General features: G+C 39.2%; 1 protein-coding gene across 2 annotated transcripts in view; it reads left to right on the forward strand.

Annotated features, from left to right (window-relative positions):
- LOC124605511 (E3 ubiquitin-protein ligase Ubr3) overlaps window positions 1-21,298 on the forward strand; it is a 297,916-nt gene extending 276,618 nt beyond the window's left edge. For both annotated transcript variants that reach the window (XM_047137248.1, XM_047137249.1), the window contains 3 exons: window positions 563-907; window positions 1,192-1,323; window positions 19,484-21,298. In XM_047137248.1, coding sequence (XP_046993204.1) covers window positions 563-907; window positions 1,192-1,323; window positions 19,484-19,741 — 735 coding nt within the window. In that variant the 3' untranslated portion in view covers window positions 19,742-21,298. The remainder of the gene's footprint in view (window positions 1-562; window positions 908-1,191; window positions 1,324-19,483) is intronic.
- The last annotated feature ends 2,209 nt before the right edge of the window (window positions 21,299-23,507 follow it).

Below are 23,507 nucleotides of genomic sequence, written 5' to 3' on the forward strand. Positions count from 1 at the left end.
GATTATCATTATCCATAGGTGAATAGGCAGTCAGTAGAATTGGCACAGTCACCACCAGATATTCAGAGATGGCATAAAAATGCAGCAAGAATCCTACGAGCCATTCCGTTATCACTTTGTGTGTGAATTGAAAGGTTAAATTGCTAAGTTAAGTAGGTTTGTTTACGACATGTCTAAAAACAAAGTAAAAGCTGAAGCCTTAAAATATGCAATTTTGATTTCTTAGTAATAACATCAAATGCTTTTCTAAAAGGTAGGAATAATTGTACTGAAGCATGGGTATGCATGTGTCGCTTACGCAGTAGATCACCTTGACAACAGTTATGTGCCACACAACGTTGTTTCTCATACACCACGGACAACTTTTTAACTATACACCATTCTTATCGTTCCCATAATCTTGAACTGTCCTGAAAGTGCAGAATTTGAATCTTTTGTCACTTTAATTATAGAGATTGATTTAGTTTTAAGTGTTGCTCTTACAGAATTTATCATATTGCTCATGTCGATTTAACTCACTTGTGCACCAAGTTTCTTAACTTGAATGTTAATTATGTTTCAGTTGCAAACACTTTGTTTGCCATTTCTGCGCCTAGCAGCTCTTCTGCGACATCATTTATACGAGCAGCCTCTACCTGAGATTACCTCACCACAAGAAGAATTTGTCAGACTTGTCTATTACCTTGAACTTGTCGCTGAGGGTATGGAATGGGGTCGCTTTAGTGCAGCTGTGGCTCTCAATTGGCCCACAAATGGGGCAGCAACAGCACGTGCTTGGTGTGAACAGATGGCTGCCTTTGCAGCACGTTCACAGGTTTCAGCGCGGAACTTCTTAGCTGAACAACATTTGTCATGGCACCAGCCTCGTCTCCTACGGTTGCCACAACTGTATGATAAAATATTCCAGGTAAAAATAACTCTTCAGTTTATTCTTTTTAATGGATATTTATAAATGTAATGACATTAGTACATAAATATGAAATTTGGATATATATGACTGATACTATTAGCTTCACTTGTATTCTGTAGTGATTGTGTGACCTTTGTGAAAATTTTGACTTACCCTGTTCTTAAAGTGATGGTGTATGTAAACTTCAGCCAACACTTCTATTTTATTTTATTATTATTATTATTATTTTTAACTTTAGTCATGAAGTTTGTAGCACTGTATCTCCTTTTTTTTTTTTTCAGTATTATCACAGAAGACAATGTTCTCAGTGCCATTCAGTACCCCGAGAAACAAGCATATGTTTACTCTGTGGTACACTGGTCTGCCTGAAGGAATCTTGCTGCAAGCAGCTTAGCACTTGTGAAGCTGTCCAGGTGGGTCTGTTGTGTGTTGTTTACGAAATAAGAATGTTAATTTCGATTTTTCTTACTGATTATCATTCTGTATGTGGCTAAGAGAGATGGATATTCATTGAAAATTTAATTTTCTGAATATCTTGATATTCAGAGGAAACTGAGTTGTTCCCAGTTAATCAGGTTCCTTATAAATTGGTACATAATCACTAGCTAAAATATTTGTATCTTTACTGGGCATGACATAAATTGTTGTGAGGAGATAAGAAAGAATATTTCAAGCGAGCTATAAATAAGTCTTCAGAGGAAGATTGGTAAAAAATGTAGTATCTTCAAGGAGATTTAAAACTGTCGTACCTGTTACTTAGCACACTACTGCAGAACGACTTATAGCATATACAGAACAGAGTTCAGGTTGTTGTGATATGATAAGAAATGGACTTGTGCACAAATATAGAACTGTGCTGGAAATATACATCCAACAATAATATATTTGCCATCTTAATCCTTTCAACCTGAATTTTTGTGGAGGAAGGAAAAGTTTTCTTTATGTGCTAATGCTCTTAGGTAATTTTTTTAATGATTTCAGATGCAAGATTTATACAAAAATATGTACCCATTTTCAAAACATACTTTTTATGCTTGGCTTCATTTTATAGACTAAAGTAACTAATTACAAAATATTCTCTATTGCAATAAATAGTAAAATCATCATTCAATAATTATCATGCATAATTACGATAATAGTATTCAGTTATACAGTGGAATATAGTGAACCAACCACATCCATATTTTCTGTTGATCAAGAGCTGCTGTGTACTGCTACATTGACTTACTGATATTTTCATAGTGATGCCCAACAGTTGGCAGCACTTGCACATGATGAAAAGGTAGAACGTTCACTAATGTGCACCTCATGTTTCCATTAGAAAAATATACTTCTGTTGCAGCTAAGGCACTGTAAATCTTAATGTGCACAATTGTAGCTGGAGGGTCTGAAACGGTTAATTGTATCGAGAGTCATTGTGAAGTTTTAACAGTATGTGTAACAAAAGTGATATAATGTTCAGCCAAAGTGAAATAGTGCCAGCAGTTTGAGTAAAGTTACGGAAACGTGGGTGATGATCATCAAGGGGAACTAGATATGATGAGCACTGTATGTTGTTGATTAACTTAACAATAAAAGACTGTGTTGAGTTTATAACATTACTTTATTTTCTAAATTATTCACAGTCACAACCAAAGAAGGAAAAGCGTCAACTATTACATTTCATTTGTTACCGGTGAAATTCAGTAGTGTGTCTTCATATGAAACCAAGAAGTGTTATCATAGCCACTGGTATTTAAGGTTAAAATGAACATGATGTCCAAATAGTATTGCCATTGGACCATTGTCAGGGTGTTCCATTGCTGCTGAAGATGTGTGTGTTATTGGTATCTTTGCAGTAGCAGAAGCGCGCGCGCGCCCACACACACACACACACACACACACACACACACACACACACACACACACACACACACACACACGATACCATTTTATAGGTACTGTATGTCAAAGTCTACAACCTTACGAACTGCACTGCACACACTACTTACGAGCCACACACTATCAACGGACCCGGCCGTGCGCAACAGACGGCGTCAAGAAAACACTGATTGTTGGTGCAGCATCTTATGTCCCACATTACTCCCGCCAATATAATTAAGCCTATACCTTCAAACTGATCACGCTTCCTGTGTCAGTTCCCGTATTTTTGCATGTTATCCCGCACTTTTCTGGTGCCACACGATCTTACATCTCTAACTACAAACCCCTCCCCACCCCCCACACTTTCTCTGTTCTATCCCTGTTCGCACCGACTAAATCCACCTCACCCAGTCACATCTGCTGTCCCCCTTATCCGCCCCCAAACCTGCTACTCACAGTAATATACTTATATTTATTAATGACCTTTGTGACTTCTCACCAATTTTAGTGCGTTTTCACCTTCCACTATCCTCGTCTTCCTCAGATTTCATCTCTCTTTTTCCCCTTGTGCATCCATTTTGTACTTTTCACACGTATTTGGGTGTATTTTTGCGCAATTTTTCAGACTTAATTCTACTTTCTTACGTATATTTATTGCACCACCATGGATCTTTGCTCCTTCCATCTGCATCAATACAGAAAAGTTTCCTTATCCCTAGCCGGATCCCAGTCCCACATACTGTTCCTGCATTGTTGCTTGGCTCATGAAATCCCCCCCTAATGTCCTTACCAGCAAATTACCCATCTTTGGTTGCCACCCCTTCTTCCACTATGACCTCCACCTGTTCAGATTCCATCAATCCTTAGCCCTCACCAACATAGTCTTGCAAGACCATGTCAACCAAGCCCAATCCTCCTTGCAGTACCTTCTCCCCATCCGCAAAATTCTCCTGCTATGTAATCCCAGATTCCTGGAACCCGTAACACACTGCAGGAACTTCAGCAACATGCACAATGCCACCTCTTAAAAGCTCTCCATCCTGCTCACCTCCTACTCCCGCCTCGGAGTGCCACTGTCGACCACTTCAACAACCACCTCCAAACCTCCCCCACGCCCCCTCATAGCTGACAAACCTTGTCTCGCAGACCTTCTACACTTAACCCATCCTCCGAAACTCACTCCCACCACACAGAACTCAAATCCTAAACAGACCCACAACACAGTCATGAACCTTTCCTCCAGAAGCCTTAGTCCCACAGAAATATCAGTGCTTTCCAAAGGCCTCACCTTTTGCCCCACTCCCAAATTCAGCCATGCAGGACTAATTAAAGACGTTCTCTCCTCCCGGTCCCTACAGTGGAAACACTTTTTTTGCCACCAACCTGATCAATCAGTCTCAACCAAAGACCAACATTGAACCTTGCCTAACTCAGTTCAGCCCTCCATCCAACCGTGATCCACCCCCACTACCTCCAAAACACCCCCTGTTAACTTTCCAGAATTTCTTATCCTCGAACCTTGCCTCTCCATCATTCCCCAAATCCTTCAACATGCATACTAACCTTACATCCGCAGAAAGAACCGCAGTCCACCATCTAAAAACTGATCCTGATCTTATAATTTTACCTGCAGACAAAGGCTCCACCACCGTAGTTTTGAACCGCAAGGATTACGTGGCAGAAGGACTCCGTCAGCTGTCAGATACTTCCACCTACAAACTATGCCACAGTGATCCCATTCCAGCAATCCAGCAGGATCTCCAGTCACTACTCAAATCGGATCTCCAGTCACTACTCAAATCCTTAGGCCCATCCCAGAACCTCTCCCCAGAGTCCGTCTCTCTACTTACCCGTACCACTGCCCGCACTCCCACCTTCTACATGCTTCCTAAAGTCCATAAACCCAACCACCCAGGGCGCCCCATTGTGACCGGGTACTGTGCTCCCACTGAGAGAATCTCTGCTCTCGTAGACCAACACCTTCAACCTATTACCGGAACTTATCCTACTATATAAAAATACCAACCATTTCCTCAACTGACTCTCCACAGTTCCTCTCCCTTTACCACACGGTGCCCTGCTCATCACTTTTGATTCCACCTCCCTGTTCGCTAACATACCTAATGACCATGGTCTTACTGCTATCGAACTACCTTTCCATACGCCCTATGGATTCCAAACCTACAACCTAATTCCAGTCTCCATGACCAACTATATCCTCACCCACAATTACTTCTCCTTTGAAGGAATTACCTACAAACAAATCTGCAGTATGGCTATGAGCGCTTGCATGGCACCATCCTATGCTAACCTATTCATGGGCCTTCTAGAGGAATCCTTCCTAAAAACCCAGAATCCTAAACCCCTCACCTGGTTCAGATTCACTGATGACATCTTTGGTATCTGGATTGAAGGTGAGGACACCTTATTCACATTCCTCCAGAACCTCAACAACTTCTCCCCCCATTTGCTTCACCTGGTCCTACCCAACAAGCCACCTTCCAAGATGTTGACCTCCACCTCAGAGATGGCTACATCAGTACCTCCGTCCATATCAAACCTACTAACCACCAGCAATACCTCCACTTCAACAGCTGCCACCTGTTTCATAGCAAGAAGTCCCTTCCGTACAGCCTAGCCACCTGTGGTCATCGCATCTGCAGTGACGAGCAGTCCCTCTCTAAATATACCGAGGGTCTCACTAAAGCCTTCACTGACTGTAGTTATCCTTCCATCCTTGTACAAAAACAAATCTCCCATGCCTTATCTTTCCAGTCTCCCACCATCTCCCAAAGTCCCACAGTCCGGCCACAGAGAAGCATTCCCCTCGTAACTCAGTACCATCTGGGACTGGAGCAACTGTATTACATTCTCCGCCAGGGTTTCGATTACCTCTCGTCGTGCCCTGAAATGAGAAATGTCCTACCCACTATCCTTCCCACCTCTCCCACTGTGGTATTCTGCCGTCCACCAAACCCACACAATATACTCGTCCATCCTTACACAACCCCTGCTCCCAATCCTTTACCTCATGGCTCATACCCCTGTAATAGACCTAGATGCAAGACCTGTCCATACATCCTCTTACCAGTCCACCTACTCCAGTCCGGTCACTAACATTACCTATCGCATCAAAGGCAGGGCTGCCTGTGAAACCGGTCATGTGATCTACAAGCTAAGCTGCAACCACTGTGCTGCATTCTATGTAGGCATGACAACCAACAAGCTGTCTGTCCACATGAACTGCCACCGACAAACTGTGGCCAAAAAACAAGATGACCACCCTGTAGCTGAACACACTGCCAAACATGATACCCCTCATCTCAATGACTGCTTCACAGCCTGTGCCATATGGATCCTTCCCACCAACACCAGCTTTTCTGAATTCTGCATGTGGGAACTTTCCCTGCAATACATCCTATGTTCCAATAACCCTCCTGGCCTCAACCTTCGTTAGTCACTGTCCTCGCTCATCCAGCCCCCTCCCTGTTCCCATTCCAGCACTACACAGCCGTCATTTCACCACCACACCGTATTTTAATTTCTTTTATTTTTATTTCTATCCTTTCCGTTACTTACACCCTCCGCACCTTCTCTCCACCCTCCATCTAAACTGCAACACTTCACTGTCCGCCACTCCTACCATACTACCTGTCCCCCTCCCCGCCCCAGCCTCCTCCTTACCCCCACCCAGTCGCCACTCCCATCATGCACTGGTGCTGCAGCTCGCAGTGTAGTTTCAGCTCTCTGAGACTGCAGATGTGTGTGCAAGTTGCACTTTGTGTGTGTGTGTGTGTGTGTGTGTGTGTGTGTGTGTGTGTACTGCTGACAAAGGCCTTAATGGCCAAAGGCTATGATTGTGTGACTCTTTTTATTGTGCCTATCGCGGCTCAGCCTCTCCGCTATATGGTGAGCAACAACTTTCCTTCTCTCGCATTGTTACATTCCATCCTGGATTTTCCATTGTTTGAAAGTCTACAGATTTGTGTACATAACTATTGTACAATGTCCGATATTCAATTTTTTATATTACAGAGTGTGGTATTAATAAATGTTCCTGGTAGACACAACATTTGTCCATAAACCAGCTTAGCAGTTGCATTCAGGTCAGCTTTGAAGGCAGTTCATATGCCAAGCGGGACAGTCAGAAGAGTGTCTGTGCTGTGTTCGAAGGCACAGCATCTTAGACAGGCTTTGAGCAGACAGTGTAAGTGTTTACTGGCCTGTTTGCTGAAGGATATTAGGCAGCTGTCCAAATTCCCTGAATTCCCAGGAGGACTTATAGCACCGTGAATAGACCTTAAGAATATTTTGGCTACAGTCAGGGGTGCGGCATCTTTGGGAGACCTGGTCAGTGTGAAAAGTGGTTGGCTGTCATCAGGCAGAAACTACAGCCTTCTGATAGCAGGAGGGGTCCATCAATATATACATGTATGCGCTTGAATTGCTGGTTTAGTGGATCGAAAGTGTGAGGTGTAAGACGAGATGATTACTGATTTTATTTTCCTGGCATGCATGCTGTGCATGATATATTTGTGGTTCTTTTCTACCTAATGCCAAACAAATGCTGTATTGACATAACATACCATTGCTTTAACTCCTGGATGGCACAGTGTGGAGTGAACAGATGGTCTGATGTTGGACCTCAGCTGTACCAAACAGGCGTGCACACCATGTTGAGATATCGCAGTATTTGCTTTGCATTTGTATTTGGTATGTTGATGTGCTGAAGTTGGAAACCAGATAAAGAACCATGTAGCAGCCTCAGTTTATCATCCCCCTGCTGTGCAATGACATCATCATCCTACTGCGCAATGCCAAGAGCTTTGAAATCTAATTGTTGTACAATTATCTTGATTTGTGAAAGGCCATGTGGCTAGTATGTTCTGCATGCAACTAACATCTGTGATATCAGTAGTGAAGTATTGTAGCTGGTGTGATAATGCTTTCTCCATTTTCTGGTGAGTCATTGAAGACTGGAAATGAAAAATGTTCTAAGTGACATTTCTTTCAAAAATGCATTTTCGGCACTAACGTGTTTTTGGTACTCTGTTGCATGCCCTCCTAGATTTGCACCAAATGTCAAATTATGGAGAAAATGTTTGAAACATTCATTATTAGAAGATGCATGGTCTTTGTGCCAAGCAGTACTTCTTTCAGGAGTTTTGTCAGCTATAGCTTTGAACCCAGTCCATATAATTGTAATGCATTAACTGACTTCTTTGGTTTTAAAGATGCTGCTGAAAGACTATTATCAATTCAGGCATGTAAGATAGTAAGCTTTGCAGCATCTCATCCCAAGAATGGAGTTGTACAGGGTTGAGCAAATAAAAGTGGGCCAGAGACAGAGTTCCAGGGTACAAAGATACACAGCAGAGCAAAGGAAATACAGTACTAATGGCCCTAATCAGCAAGTTACTGAAGGCTGATCAAAGCTGGACTTCTGGAATTGCTGCAGTGTCATCTGAAATGATCTGCTGCAGTTCTTGAAGACTATGATGGTTGTTGTGATACCCCTTAGACCTGAGAGCTCCCCACACAAAGTAGTCACACATTGACAGATCAGGTGACCTGGGTGGCCAGCAAGGGCTGTGACCAGACTGACCTCAGCTAACAACATGGTGTACATGTGATCCAAGGTTTGGCTGGCTGTATGGGCAGTTGTTTCATCCTGTTGGAAGTAACTGTAGGTCATCTCCGCCTCCGTTAATGCTACGACAAATGGTTTCAAAATGTTGACAATGTAATGCTCTGAAATCTGTGCCTGATGAAAGAAGATGGGACTAATAATGTGGTGCGCACACACTGCACACCAAATCCCAACCTTCTGATAATGCAGTTGCATTTCGTAGAAGTTATGCGGAATGTCTGCTGCCCAGAACCTGTGATTCTGTGAGTTGACATAACTCGGGTGAAGCCAGGTTTCATCAGACATAAAGAACAGAGCAGTGTCCAAGCCATTCATTGTTATCCCAGCGAATAGCCACTCACAAAATTGGAGGTGCTGAGGAGCACTTGCTGGTTTTAATTCACAAACAACAGACACTTGGTAGCGATGCATGTGCAGTTCCGGGTGGAGTATTTGTCTGCATGATCGACGTGATATGCCAGTCTTTTGCAACAGGCATTGGGTTGATTTGGTAGGACTCTGAAGCATTTTCTGGTGAACTGCAACCACATTTTCTGGTGTCTGGGCACATTTCAGAATTTTGTTTGACTTATTCAAAACAGATCCTGTCACGCAGTTTTGAGACTAAGCATTGTGTGGCATTCTTTGCTGGTACTTTGATACCATTAAACTTCTTGGCAAACAACTGACCACACCATTTCCTTGACTTTGTTTTCATGTAACTTTCCCCAATGAACACCCACTGCCACTGCCACTGTGAGAACCATTGTCCCCTTTGCACTGCTCCACTCACATTTACACAGCCCATACTATGCTCTGAGCCAGTGTGGATCATGTGGCGGGTGAGTGGCGGGCGTATATATGGCGTGCACATAAGCAGGTGTAGTTATATGCATACATTCACATCCTATTGTATCCCTCATCTGGGTTACTTTTATTTGTCCCCACACTATATAAGAAACAGATGTCAATACTGAGAGATGTTTTATCATGAATTTAATGTCATTCTTCTATTGCAAAATGATGTAAAAAAATGAGAAATGGTTTTTGTTGAGTACATTTCTTCCAGTTAAAATATTACTGCTGTATTTTTGTACTTTTATGATCCTGAATAAAGCATAAGACGTCTTTATTAATGGCACTTGGAACATAAACTTTCTTATTGTCTCTGGGAACCGATCAGTTTCCTGGTGCAGCATTTAGAACAGTCTTAATAAAGTATTTATTTCCTAATTTGTTTCAATATTTTTTGCAATGATGAGGTGGGGAGCATAATATTTGGAATAGAAATACACTATCTGCAATATGAGATACATTGTGTTTTGATTATTCTGACAAATGTAAGGCTTGGCACTTAGAAAGGTTTCCACTTCCATCAATCATATGTTACAGTAAAATTCATGAACAATGGCTGTCTGCACAGATAGAGACACAGAATGGTGACTGGAGCATTGCCAGTCCTAAATGACAGGTGCAGTAAACACATAGAAGTGCTGTTTGTAAGCTTGTGTTTATCGAATTGCAATCAGTAGAGAAAGTTTACCCACCACCAACACCAACACCAACAACAACAACAGCACATGATTACCACAGTGAGATGACTTGTGTGAGGGAACAAGCTATGCAATGTGGACTGGCACTGCATGTGTGTTTGGTGCTTTGTCCTAAGCATCTATGTACAAAGTAGTACAAATGCTCGTGCCAAAGGCCTAACTTAAAGTTTTGCAGATAATGATTTTCACACAGTATAAAAAGTTCAGTAACCTGTAACACTCTGATAATGCCACACATGGCTACCCCACTGTAATACATGTTTCATTGTCGCTTTGGTTCTTGTGCACTGTCTCATAAGTTCTGTGCTTTACATGTATCGTGCTTGTCTACGTGCAATGTATAACTACTGCCAGCTTAGACATAGTGTACCTCACATTATGTAACATTCTGAAAGGAACAATTTAAATGCCCCAAAAACATTATATTTAATTTGATGGGATGTGCCGTCTTTTGGGATTGTAATAAGTGTTATTTAGGCCATTTAAATTCTCCCACTTACGGCCACAGTGCAGCAACCTTAGTTCTGTTTTTCTTACTGAAAATATATCACTATTTGTTGCAGTGTAGACTGTTTCAGTAGTTATTTAGACCAGAGGCATTTTGATTTACTTTGTTACTTACAAATCCGCAATTCACTTTCAAGTACTTTGTTAACTTTGTTTTGATCAGAGTACACAAAAAAATTTGAATTTATAAAAATGTGAAAACTAAAATATATTGTGTGTCATTGAAGTGCAGGTGCTAAAAAATCTAACATCTGTGTAGAAGAAAGCATGTACGAGATGAAACAGTGACCACTGAAAATACTCTAAAATAAAATGAAACACATCTGGTCTAAATAAGACCTTTATTACAGTCGCAATAAATGAAACATAACCCTATATTACTTGTAAATTGTGACTGTGGAAGAGAGACCACAAAAACAAAGTAGACAACATTACTGTTGTGTGTGTCCCTTACCTTTCATCGTTTTCAGTTGCTGCTATTGTCATCATCTACTTCACTGCAGTCTGTCAGTGTCTGATTCACTTGGTGATGACGATGGGCTCAAGCAAATTGTCAATTAAAATTTCTCTGTTCCTGTTCTCGTCCTGTGGCCATTCTGTGTGCCAAAAATAATCAGCTCATGCCGAAGGAGTTATGCAGTCAAGCAATTTGTGCAGAATTCTACTGTGATCATTCAAAGGACTGATAAGTTATACAGTTCCGGGAGAAAGTGTATTTTTAACCGGGAAATCTGGCAAAAAATCAAGCAATCTGAACATATTTTACTTGGATGAAACATGGGTAAGCCTGAATCAAACTAGGCAAGAGCGTTGGAAAATGAATGATGGTTCAGATGGCTTGCAAGTACCACATGATAAAGGTCGAAGAATAATTACTATTTTAAATGTCTTGTTTCATTTTGTGACATAGCCTTTTACTTGTGCCCATATGAGTTCAATTGTATCGCAGTGGCAATGGTACAGTGACAAATTCAAAACTACATGTTTGTATTCCTTTGCAATATTATTGATGTTCTAAATTTTTACATGAGGCTTATGAAGTGCTGTAAAATTCAACAATTCAGTACAAATTTGGTTGCAGTATGCAGTATCTTTTTACTTCCAACGTACAGCATGATATCAGCTTTTTAGTATTTGATGTGGGTGCCTTGCCAACAACAGCTTGCATTGTCAAAACAATCACTATTTGCATAACAATCACTATTTGCAGGTGTGTAAGGGAGAAATTGTTTCCTAAACCATAATTTAAATGTCTCCAATTTCATTTCAGAAATATAATCCCTTGAATTGCTCCTTTTTGCCCAAAACACACATTTGCTTTCTAGAATAAATCTGGAAACAAAACCAGTGCAAAGTGCAATTATTCTTCCACCTTTATCACGTGGTACTTGCAAGCCACCTGAACCATCATTCATTTTCCAACGCTCTTGCCAAGTTTGATTCAGGCTTACCCATGTTTCATCCAAGTAAAATATGCTCTGATTGCTAGATTTTCTTATTTCAAGAATACTTCTTAAAAACTATGCCCATTAAGCAGCAATATAACTATGTTCCATTAAAAGGGTGTATACATGGACAAGGAAAAAAATTCTTGGATTTCTCCCAGATTTCCCGGTTAAAAATACACTTTCTCCCAGGAGGAAACATACTTTTTTCCCAGTTAACTGTCAGTATATTTTCTCTCGGAACTGTATAACTTATCAGTCCTTTGAATGATTAGTTTTATTCACGGGCTTAGAATTTCCCGGTGCTTTAGAAAACTAAACACTGGGGGGGAAACACGTTTTGGAAAGATCTTTGATGAGCAGCAACATGTACGCTGCATGTTACAAAAGTATAAATTCGAATTCCACCAAACACCGCATGTTACTTTCCGAAGCATTGAAATCGAGATTGTGATGCGCTTTTATAAGCCAGTCATAGCTCATGTCATGTGATCTCACCAGCCAATGACAGTAGGTATTCAGAGCTTAGGACACGTGATGTAGTCGGTCAGTAGTAACATCACTGTTAAGTAGCGTGAAACCCAAACAGAAAAAGTTAATGGTTTAAATTAATATACATAGTGTTGCTGCATGAAACGCAAAGCTTTCACATATAATATTGGTCTATAAAATTAATAAGCTGCAAGAGAAGCTAAGCTTTCACATATAATGTTGGTCATCACACAAAAGTGCCAGTAAAATTTTTAATAACGACATAAATGCCTGATCTTCTGGGCTCAAAATTCATCTAAATGGCTCGTCATCAGAGAGTTGGTTTTTAAATGAGAGTCAAACACTTTGTGATTTAAGAAATTCATCGTACATTCACGCACATAATTCAACTTCGTAAAAGGAAATTTACCTTGATGGTAATGCTTTTCAAACCACCATTCGGAATATTTTCCCGCGATCTGTTAGAAATAGGTTCGTTTCTGCAGTTGCCAGGGAGCGTCAGATGACAGGCGTCACTGCGCTTGCGCAGCTATGATGTCGTAGGATGCCCGTATGTTTGTAAGTGTAAAACATTAAAAGATCTTACATTATGTCATAAGAAAAACAAGACATCAGAGGATACTCCAAGAGCATCGGAATTTTGTGACCCATACTAAAATGTGCACATTTAAAGTGCACATTAAGAATATGTCCAGATTCCCAGTGAAGTAGGCCACGACCTGATATTATGCTTTTCAATGTGGTTTTCGGGATGTAAATTTTCTTGGAGTACCAGTACTGTGTTATCTCATGTTTGGTTCTTTATTATGGCATAATGCCATAGTGCTAGAAGTTGAAAATGTGCACTTAAAATGCAGTGAACAGTGTGTGGAATTAAACACTTCATTTCAAACATATTGTTTGCCTCAGCGGAAAAGATTAATAAAAGAAAATTTTTTTAGCAAACCGACAAAAATAGCTTCATTGTTCTGCAAGGCAATTAATGCTTGACTGTCAGAAAGGTGGAAATAAAATAAAATCTGCAACTAATAACACATTTTAGCCTTCTGTAATTATGTGACAGTATTTTAATTCACTTGATAGCTCCCGGCCACAGAAATCTGTTTTGTTTTCATTTGACGTGACAGCAGTAAATGAGGAGGAAACAGCAAAATCACTAAATGTATACATGGGTCACGTGGAGACTACCCACTTCCCCACTCTAACTCAGACTGTTCTGCGCACCAACCCCGGATCTATATTATTTCCGAACCAGCCAATACACCGCTACTCTCTTGAGCATTTGAGATAGGACATCAATAATTAGGAAAAAATCGAATTTTCAAAAATATGTTCATTTTGTAGTGCACATCTTTCTGAAGAATCTGATGTATAAAACATATCTGTTTGAGGAAATGTAAGACGTGTTATTTGGTGGTAAGTGTACCAAAGTGCAGTGCCTCACCTCATCACACAGCATTCTTCTGTCGCATCTCACTGTATTTTGCTCTGTGGAATTGAAATGTGTACATTTTGTTATGGATGCCATCAAACCATATTCAGGACAGTGGAAATTAAAACATCCTGTGGTGCCTCTCCTGCTTACAGTTGGCCGGTTTGACATCCTGTCCCTCTTTTTTTTTAAAAAAAAAAAAAAAAAAAAAAAAAAACAGAACTGTTCAGAAAATTTGCACTCTTCACTCCCTATCAGTTAACAACTTGCTGCTTTGTGTGACATAAAAGTAAATATAGGATACATAAGCCCAGTAAAGACATGAGACAAGAAAGACAATACACATTTCTTCAATCCTTAGCTCCTAGAATTTTTTCTCTCTAATCTTGCTACAGCTTTACATGGCATGCTTTCCTTTCTGCGAAAGACTCTATTACCTCATCAAAGTTCATCAAACGTTTTGCTGCATGAAAAATCGAAATGTTGCTGTCTAATACTGAAAAAGCTGTTAATACAGTACCCAAGATTGGTGTGGTTTCCCGATCTGATTACGTCTGTTTTCTCACTGTCTGTCAGATAAAACAAAATAGGCCTTTCTAATACTGCAACAATTGTAACACACACCAAATAAACGAGACTGTTTTGCCACAAACAGTCTTTTTTGTAATGACAGAATATAATTCACAAAGTACCAATATCAAATGCCTATTAGGCCTACTAGAAGCAAAAAGCTTTACGTTAGGGAATAGTTTCACACGTCATTCGTATACTCCAGTTTCTCAAGCATGAGATCGAAAAGTAGTTGTACAAAATTTTTATACAAACTTGGAATCGTCATATTGTTCCATAATTTGTGTGATGTCCCTGTTTCTTCTCCTTCCTCGTTCTAACAAACAGTCTTGTTATCACTAATTCTGTAACTATTCCTGCCAATGTCACAGCTTATTTGCCGGTTAACTTCACTAACTCTGCCAGGTTCGCCGGTTTAGTTATCCCGCGATTATTCTCCAGTTAGGCATTGTTACATGTTCTTTCAGAATAAAATTTAAAGCGGGTGCTATCTGGGGACTGTATAACTGACCTTTACTAGTATATCGATCAGGCCAAAAATTTTCTGTCAAAATTTCATTTTCTTGAATACACCGAGAAGGTAATACGTAATCTCTCTTACCTGTTATTCGTTTATTTCCACTCCGGTAGTCTGAATCTATGGATTTCGCTAGTAATTATAACAACGCTGATCATTCGCAAACCCAATCAACCACACAATCAGAAAGCGGTTGGCATTCATTCGTTCCGCCACTCCGCTCAGCTCGTATAGCCCCTTTTGTCTGAAGGAAAGTTTGTTTCTACGTTCGACGAGGATTCCCCTGACTGAGACATCATGTACTCTATGCATGCATTCGCAAATCAACTTAAGATTCATTCAGAAATCATCTTAGAATGTGTTCAAAAACTGACAGGGATGCGTTTCAAAGTCATATGAATAATCGACTGACTAACGTGCGCTGGATGCTAGTTGCTTTGTGAAACGAGGTTTTTCCCCCTCAAGAATATGAATTTGCCCCTTCCCCCCCATTCTGGGCCTGCTGCGCATGCATGAATCTAGCAGCTTGGACGCTCCAGTAAAATTTTTCCCGGTAGCATCTAGCTGCTTGCTGCGACTGCTTACACAGCCAACAGCCGCATTCCTGTAGCCAGAAGCGGGAGAAGGTACTACTCAACTGCGCATGTGCAAGATCCCGCTCGTAACTGCTAAAACAAATCTAATGTAAACAGTTGTGACATCACGCTCATTGGAGGCAATTTGTTGTTATGAAGCATTTGCATAGTCTTCCTAAATCCTTTAACACATTTTGCTGTTGGCAGATGCTTGTATGAGCACTGTGTTTTGTTGCTGTATATGGCGTGTTTCCTGTTCAATTTAAGTTTCATTTTCGTTTTTTCTCTCGTTCATGTTTTATTGCTGCAGTATTATTCTGCAGTAGTGGAATACTGTAATATCCTTTGTCAGGGTATCGGTTCTTACCAGTCAAAATTACAAAAATTTAACTGAAAACAAAAACAATGAAAAATTCCCGGGTTTTTCCTGGTTACCTCCCAGATGAAAAAAATCCCCAGGTTTTTCCCGTATCTCCCGATTGTCCCGGGTCGTATACACCCCGATTAAAAATTTTCTTCCATCATTTGTATGTATGTATGTATTTGAATCCAGTGTTTTAAAGCATTCTTGCATTGAAAATAGTGCCTTTAAAATTTGTAGTTTCACAAATTAGCTATGTAATTTTTTTTTTTTACAGTAGGAAATTAGTTTTCATTATGCATACTGAAATTAAAATGTCATACAACATCTTGTAAGCATTGTCTAAATTCATGACAAGCTTCTCACAGCTGTGATGTTTTCCTAGTGATCTGAAAAGTGGGCTTCCTCAGGTCTGAAGAGATAAATTACATTCACTGGCAATCTGTTGAACAGTTCTCAAGCTGACACCACTCGCTTGTGCAGTCTGTTCCTGAGATCTGACAACATCTGTGATATGTCCATCATTTTCTGATTGGCATTTGATTAAAGCGTGTCTGGCAAATTATGTTTCTTGCCTGCCACCACCATCAATCATGACAGCTTGCAAAAAATGGAACAGAAATGCCTTAAATAACTCACTACGATCACATTTCAACACATGCATTGCTACAACATTCACAGTGGAGCTTCCTGAAAACTACTGAATGCTCATTGGCTATCAGAGGATGCATGACATCAGGTGTGCAGAACGAGATTAAACTTGGCCACCTTCCTTTGTGACTCGGGACTATAACAGTTCATGGCCTGTGTAAAAGTGAACTGTCAGACTTCAAGTATATGTCAAAACTATTATTTATGGCCGCATTAAGTTCTTTGTCATATGCTGACCAGTTAGCTTGTAAAGGGCTTCGAGCTGAGAAATGTGTGAAGTTGGAATTGCTTGTCAGTTGATTTTTGCAAAGCAGCTTCTATTGCAGTCGATGCTGCATCTACTATGAGTGCTGGATGTACTTGCAATGGTAATAGTATAAGTGTGTTGCATCTGCAGTGGCACCCATGAGATCAGTAAAGGCAATGTTCACTGCAGTTGCCTATTGTAATGTGTCTCCTGGTTTTAGAGAATCCTTGAGAAATTCATTGAGTGTTGTTGTGATCAGCACGTGTATATATGCAGACTGAAGTGATGAAAAAAATTGTACCAAGGTCAGGATTTGAACCCAGGTCACCTGCAGGAGACCTGGTTTCAAAACCCAGCCTTGGTACAAATTTTCATTAATTGCTTCAGTCAGCATATATACACGACAGCTGTTTTGAGACTTGAAAATGTTTCTGGAGCCAAATAATTTCATTTGAGCTGTACACAGTTTTGAATGACAGCAATGGGTATATCAAGTGGGTATGATCTTCTGACTGTCCAAGGGCATCAGCATGTTTATATTTTGTATTTGTATGTCACTAAAGGAAGAATTTATTCTGAACAAAATGGACAGAGATAAAGTTTAAATTTCCGTGATATAAAAGTATTTCTGAAGCTGCATAATTATAAACCAGGGGCCATGCATGTATTAAATCATTTCACCTCATAATCAGAGAGGAGATCCATGCACAAAGGGCACATACCATTTGTAGGTGCAGTTAAGTTTCATAATGGATTAAAATAAATAACAAAGTTTGTGCAACTTTAAGTTCCACAGACTGCGTAGTATGAAAGAGAACTGTTAGTATTTAAACATTCAACTGTTGTGCGGTTGGTCTAGATAGAAGATCTTTTTAAAAAGAATTTTTTTTTATCTGCTGTAATGATTCTCATGGTAATTCTATTATTAAAGAATTTATAAACTCTACTGAAATATTTGAATGCATTGAGTTTCATAGTCTGGCGTTATGAATGGTGGCGGCAGAAAAAATAAAACATAAAACACAATACATAGTAAACAGTAATTGAAATCGTAGTGGAATGTAAAAAGTGTGAGAGTGTAAATCATTACTTGTCAGATAGACACAGAAACCAAGGTCTAATTGCCCATAAAACAAAAATCAACATGGACACATGTACTGGCCACGAAAACCTCTGTTCCATTATCAAATAGAGGAACTGTGAACAGCAAACAAACATGTTAAACGACATGTAAAATACACACACACACACACACACACACACACACACACACACACACACACACACACACCTATTGTTGCCGCATAACCCTGCAACCTGATGGCCTGATGGGCGAGTAGTGAATCGTAAATTGGGTGGATGCTGCAGAAACTGTGGGTATCTGCAGAAGACAGAGGAAGGCACAGGCCAGAAGCGGATTAGAAAAGATAATGGAACAAGTAATTGAGCCCAGAGGCAGGTTTGGGGATAGCTGCTGTGGAGAAATAATACGTAGCAGAGAAAGAGAGATTGAATAGGGAACATGGAAGAGGGGGGGGGGGGGGGGGGGGGGGATAGTGAGAGCCATATGTGGGACCGGGAGGGAGGGAGTGAAAACAGGAAATAAGAGTAAGCTAGGAACAGGTACAAAGGATGTGCCCAGAGGGAGTTCTCTCTTGTGCAGTTCAATTAGAAACCAGTTTCTGTGGAATGCTGAAAACACATGCCGCCAACATTTGTTTGCAGAATCAAAGGTTCTTCTTCATCTGACAAAAAGAAACAAAAAGATTTGGAGGGCAGGAGAGGAAGGGCTGCAAGAGAGAACACTAGTCAAGAACTGCATTAGGTATAGGACAACGAGGAAAGGCTACAAGGAACAGGTGCAGATAATTATTAAATTCACTAAAAATAATATAATTCAACGTCTGTGGTCTCTCAGTTATTTTAAAAAAATTAGGGAGTACTAATAACATCAAATAATTTAGATGTAAAGAGGAGCACTCACTGGATAACAGAAGTGTTGAGTTGTTGACAGACATATGCAAAAGAGTGTAAACTTGATAGCTTTCAGAAGTCCTTTGGCTTTTTTTTTTTTTTTTTTAAAAAAAGAAAAGCTTAAAATGGATGAATCTATGTGTCTACAATGTTTGCAAGGGACATTCGTGGTATTTCATTTAACATCTATTTTCATTTATATTTTCTTTGCTACATGCTCAGAGCCTGAGGGCTGCACCCTTTACCGATTACCTGGGCTCTGTTTTTCTATGAAGAACACCTAGTTGTGTAACGTGTGTTTTATGAAAGTTTTGATTGCTTTATACTTATGCCACAGGACATTGTAATTTAAGATTTGAAGAATCCACTTCTGTGACACTATTTGACAGAAATTTGTACTGAAAATCTAGTGTATCAACCATCCAGTCACTATCATCATTTATTGACACAATATATGTCATAATGAAAACAATACAGGCATTTAAAAAAAGGAAATTAATGATTGTAGAGCACATTTGTCCCTACAATCACAAGCTTTGTGCAGAATGAAATACTGTTTATTTGATATAATAATTTCAAATCAGTTGCCATAAATAATGTCAAATGGAATTTTAACAAAGAATGCTTGTTAAAATAAAATGTAGCATTAGAAATTGAGGATCATAAGGAAATAGAGCAGTCATTTGAATGTATATTTAGAAACAATGTATTACATTTACTATTTTCATTTACTAATAGACATTATTCTTCAATACAGCATTCGATAGACTGCGGTGGAGGAACAGCAATGTACTTGGTTGTTACATCATCCTATATCATTGTGATTCGTGGAAAACGTGCCTGTCTATGGGGCTCTGTGTATCTGGACAGCTTTGGTGAAGAAGACAGAGAACTAAAGAGAGGCAAACCACTGTATTTGAGTGATAGTAGATACCAGTTGCTAGAACAGCAGTGGCTGGCTCACCGTTTTGACCACACCAATAAGAAGTGGGTTTGGCATCGTGATGCACTTTAGTTACATCAAAATCTGAAAACAGACGTCTGGCTGGTCGACTGAAAGCATCAGTTATATGCTAAAAATTATTGTGTAATTTATTTCTTATGGACATCCGGAATTCATTAATTGTAAAGAGTAAGACAATAACAATATATGTCGTCGTTTCTTTTAAATGCCTTATTGGTTTGTCAGTTGTAATTGGGCTGTCAAAGTTTATATGGCTCATTAAAATTGGAAATTCAGTAATACTCAGGTGCTTGTTTGGTGTGGCCATGTTCTGTCTTTGACATTTCTACATTATCACATTTTGAATTTGAAAAATACTTCTCCTTCGGTAGTTGTTTTATAAATTCAAAAAGCTATTTTGTGTGATTATTTTTCCCTGCAGCATCTTGAATTGAATGGCTTATAGCTATCAGGAACTTCCAAAACATAGCCACTTTTTTTTTTACCTCATTTTATGTGACATGGCTGTGTGCACTTGTGTAGTGATGATGAAGTAAGATGAGTTGGAGGGACAATGATATGAGTGAGTGTGTAAATCACAACTTGTGGAATGATAATGAATTGGATACTAATAATGGTGCTGCCTGCACAATCATGTGACCTATTGTTCTGGAAATTGCATCTTTTCTATGACTTTTGTTTTTTTTTTTTTTAATTGGAAATATTGCTGCAACAATTATTTGAGCAGAATGCCAGTTTTAATTGTTTATTAAAGCAATGTCTCGTGTTTTATATTTATTTATAAACAAAAAACCTCAAGATCCTTTTTTGTTAGCATCTTTTAAAAACTACAAAAAAGTCAATTTGGATTTAAAATTTAAAACAGATAGCAAATAGCTTCATATCTTTGTTGTGTGTGGTAACTGATTTGTGCACAGCTGCATCCATCAGGGCCAGAAAAAAATCATATATGAACACACATAAAAGTGACTCAACTACTATTTTGGTAACCTCATATTCCTGTTTTTTATGACTCTGTACTTTGTGTTCTAAATGTGAATTAGTGCTGAGATATTCCTTCAACTTCTAATGATTAACTTTTGTGTACAGTCACTCACTAATATCTGTTTCAGATAATTTGCCATTCAAATAGAAACTGTAATTGTTGTGTAAATATGTAATTCTGTGTTGTCTGACGTAAAATTATCTTACGACATATACTGACTGTTGAAACAAGAATTTTGAAACACACTTATGCTCCTCAATTATTTCTCTCTCTGTGTCATCCCCAGTTGCTTCATAAATCATAAGTGCAAGTATATTGGTTACCTTATGACAATTTGTTCTGTTAAATGTGACTTTTCTTGTAAAAATAATTGTTATGTAGTTATAGGAATGTTCCAGTCACAGATGATGTAAAGTGATTTATGTAGCACATTTTAGGCAGATACTTTAAATGAGATGTGGTAATTTCTCATGCAGGAGGGCAGAGCTGGGATTTAAAGAGCCTATTTTCATCAGAATCAAGAAAAATTAAAATTACACAATTCTGCTTTGCTCAAATGTATTGTAAAATTGTCTGTAAATATTAAAGTGTAAAATTTATTACTAAAGAACTATGTGAAAATATGTAGTTTACTTTCCTTTCTTCCTTAATGTATTTCCTCATAAATAGGCAGACAACACTATTTTGTTTACCAGTTTTATTCAAAGATTTTTTTGTGCACTACAAATGAGTAAAAACTCAATATTGCAGTAGCAAAATTGCTTGTTTTTTAGGTGAGTGGGCACTGCAAAAACTACTGCTGTTTTCCTACTTTCTAAAGGATTTCACTAAACTATGTCAGTGTCATTTTTTGTTGCATTGATCTCCTTGCACCCCTTTCTCTGTATGGGGTAGGAGACCCCTTTCATACCATGTTTGCTGGTGTAATCATGTGTTGGTTACCTTGAATTCTCTCAGATGAATGTCGGGGTGATTGCTTTCGAAGACTGAAAGATGAGAATTAAATCTTTTGTAGCAACATTCTTGAATAAATGGAGGCACAGTTTATGCCAGCTCCCAGATACATCTATTTATAAAATCTGCAATCAGAATCACTTGGGCTCAAATTGACGTAATCTCTTCTTAAAAGCTCGGGTTCTTTCAAAAAATTCATATCTATTCCATGGAGCATTTTCAGCCAAACAAATAATGACATTCCACCTTTTACTTTCTTCCAAAATCCAATCATCCTGGCACTGTTTAGTTGTTGGCCTCGAACCATCCACTGAATACATCTCTGCTTTGGGGAATCAAAATCTGCAGCTTATTGTACGAGAACTTTCTAGTACTAAAGACAACAACCATTTCCTGGTATCATCTGATATGTGTGTCTTTCCCACTCTGATCACACGCCTTTCTAATCTACCTCACTTGATTCCATCATTCCTCACACATGGGGTCAGTCTGCTGTTGAACACTGAACTAGTGCCCACTAGATATCAGACTGATGACATGCTTCCTGTTAACATTATTTTCATATTTACCTATATTGATTCCAGCATTGAAGTGACACACAAATAACAGGTGCAATCATAAAAACCAGGATAGTTCCTTCTTATGCCACTGTTTTCTTGGGTCATTCAGATATTACTTTCTTCATGGTCCTTTAGCCCCGGTTTTATAGTTTTCAGATGATATATTTTACCAAGTAGACCCCCGTGCAGAGAGAAACTGCTGTAATTATTAGAATGTTTTAATTCATTTTCAAGGTTTCACACAGCCTTATGCTAAATAACATTCCAACTTCCTTGAGGAAGACCTCAGCCCCAGTGAAGATCAAATTCACATCTAGTGAACCTCAACAAACACCACTGCTTATATTTTTACAGTTGCCATCCTTTACATAAGAAATGTTTCACCTATAGCATTGGCATATGGGGGCAAACATAAAAGCTCAATTGCTGACTGCTTACAGAATACATTACCAGTCTCGCCTCTCCCTTCACTGTCAAAATTACCTCAAAACCTACTCAATAAAATAATTTCCTGCATATGCGTAGCCATCTATAGTACTCCACATTCCTCTCCAAACAGCTAAGAAGTGCACCTCATTATTCAAACTTCTTTGGTAGGTTTTGATTTTCTGAAGTGACATGCAGTCTATTATTCTCTCCACACCACAAAGCTAAGATAATAGGAAACCTAATTCTGGACAGCTGGAGGGGACTTTGAACCCCCACTCCTCAAAAAAGGAAGCTTAGTGTATTTAATCATTATCCTATATTGCTGGGTTATCTATGAAGCCATGTTGAAAAGTAATTTCTCTGATTTTTTTTTATGTGAAAACTCCTAAAGCTTTTTAAATAAAATGAATGTTATTAACATTCTACATTTTTATTAGTCATATCTACATATTTATTTCTCAATATAATAGAGGGAAACATTCCACGTGGGAAAAATTATATATAAAAACAAAGATGAGGTGACTTACCGAACGAAAGCGCTGGCAGGTTGATAGACACACAAACATACACACAAAATTCAAGCTTTCGCAACAAACTGTTGCCTCATCAGGAAAGAGGGAAGGAGAGGGAAAGACGAAAGGATGTGGGTTTTAAGGGAGAGGGTAAGGAGTCATTCCAATCCCGGGAGAGGCTTTGTCTTTAAATATGTCTGCTTGTGCCTGTATATGAGTGGATGGATATGTATGTGTGTGCGAGTGTATACCCGTCCTTTTTTCCCCCAAGGTAAGTCTTTCCTCTCCCGGGATTGGAATGACTCCTTACCCTCTCCCTTAAAACCACATCCTTTCGTCTTTCCCTCTCCTTCCCTCTTTCCTGATGAGGCAACAGT

The sequence above is a fragment of the Schistocerca americana genome, chromosome 3 (assembly GCF_021461395.2).
Source record: "Schistocerca americana isolate TAMUIC-IGC-003095 chromosome 3, iqSchAmer2.1, whole genome shotgun sequence".
Classification (NCBI taxonomy): Eukaryota; Metazoa; Arthropoda; class Insecta; order Orthoptera; family Acrididae; genus Schistocerca; species Schistocerca americana.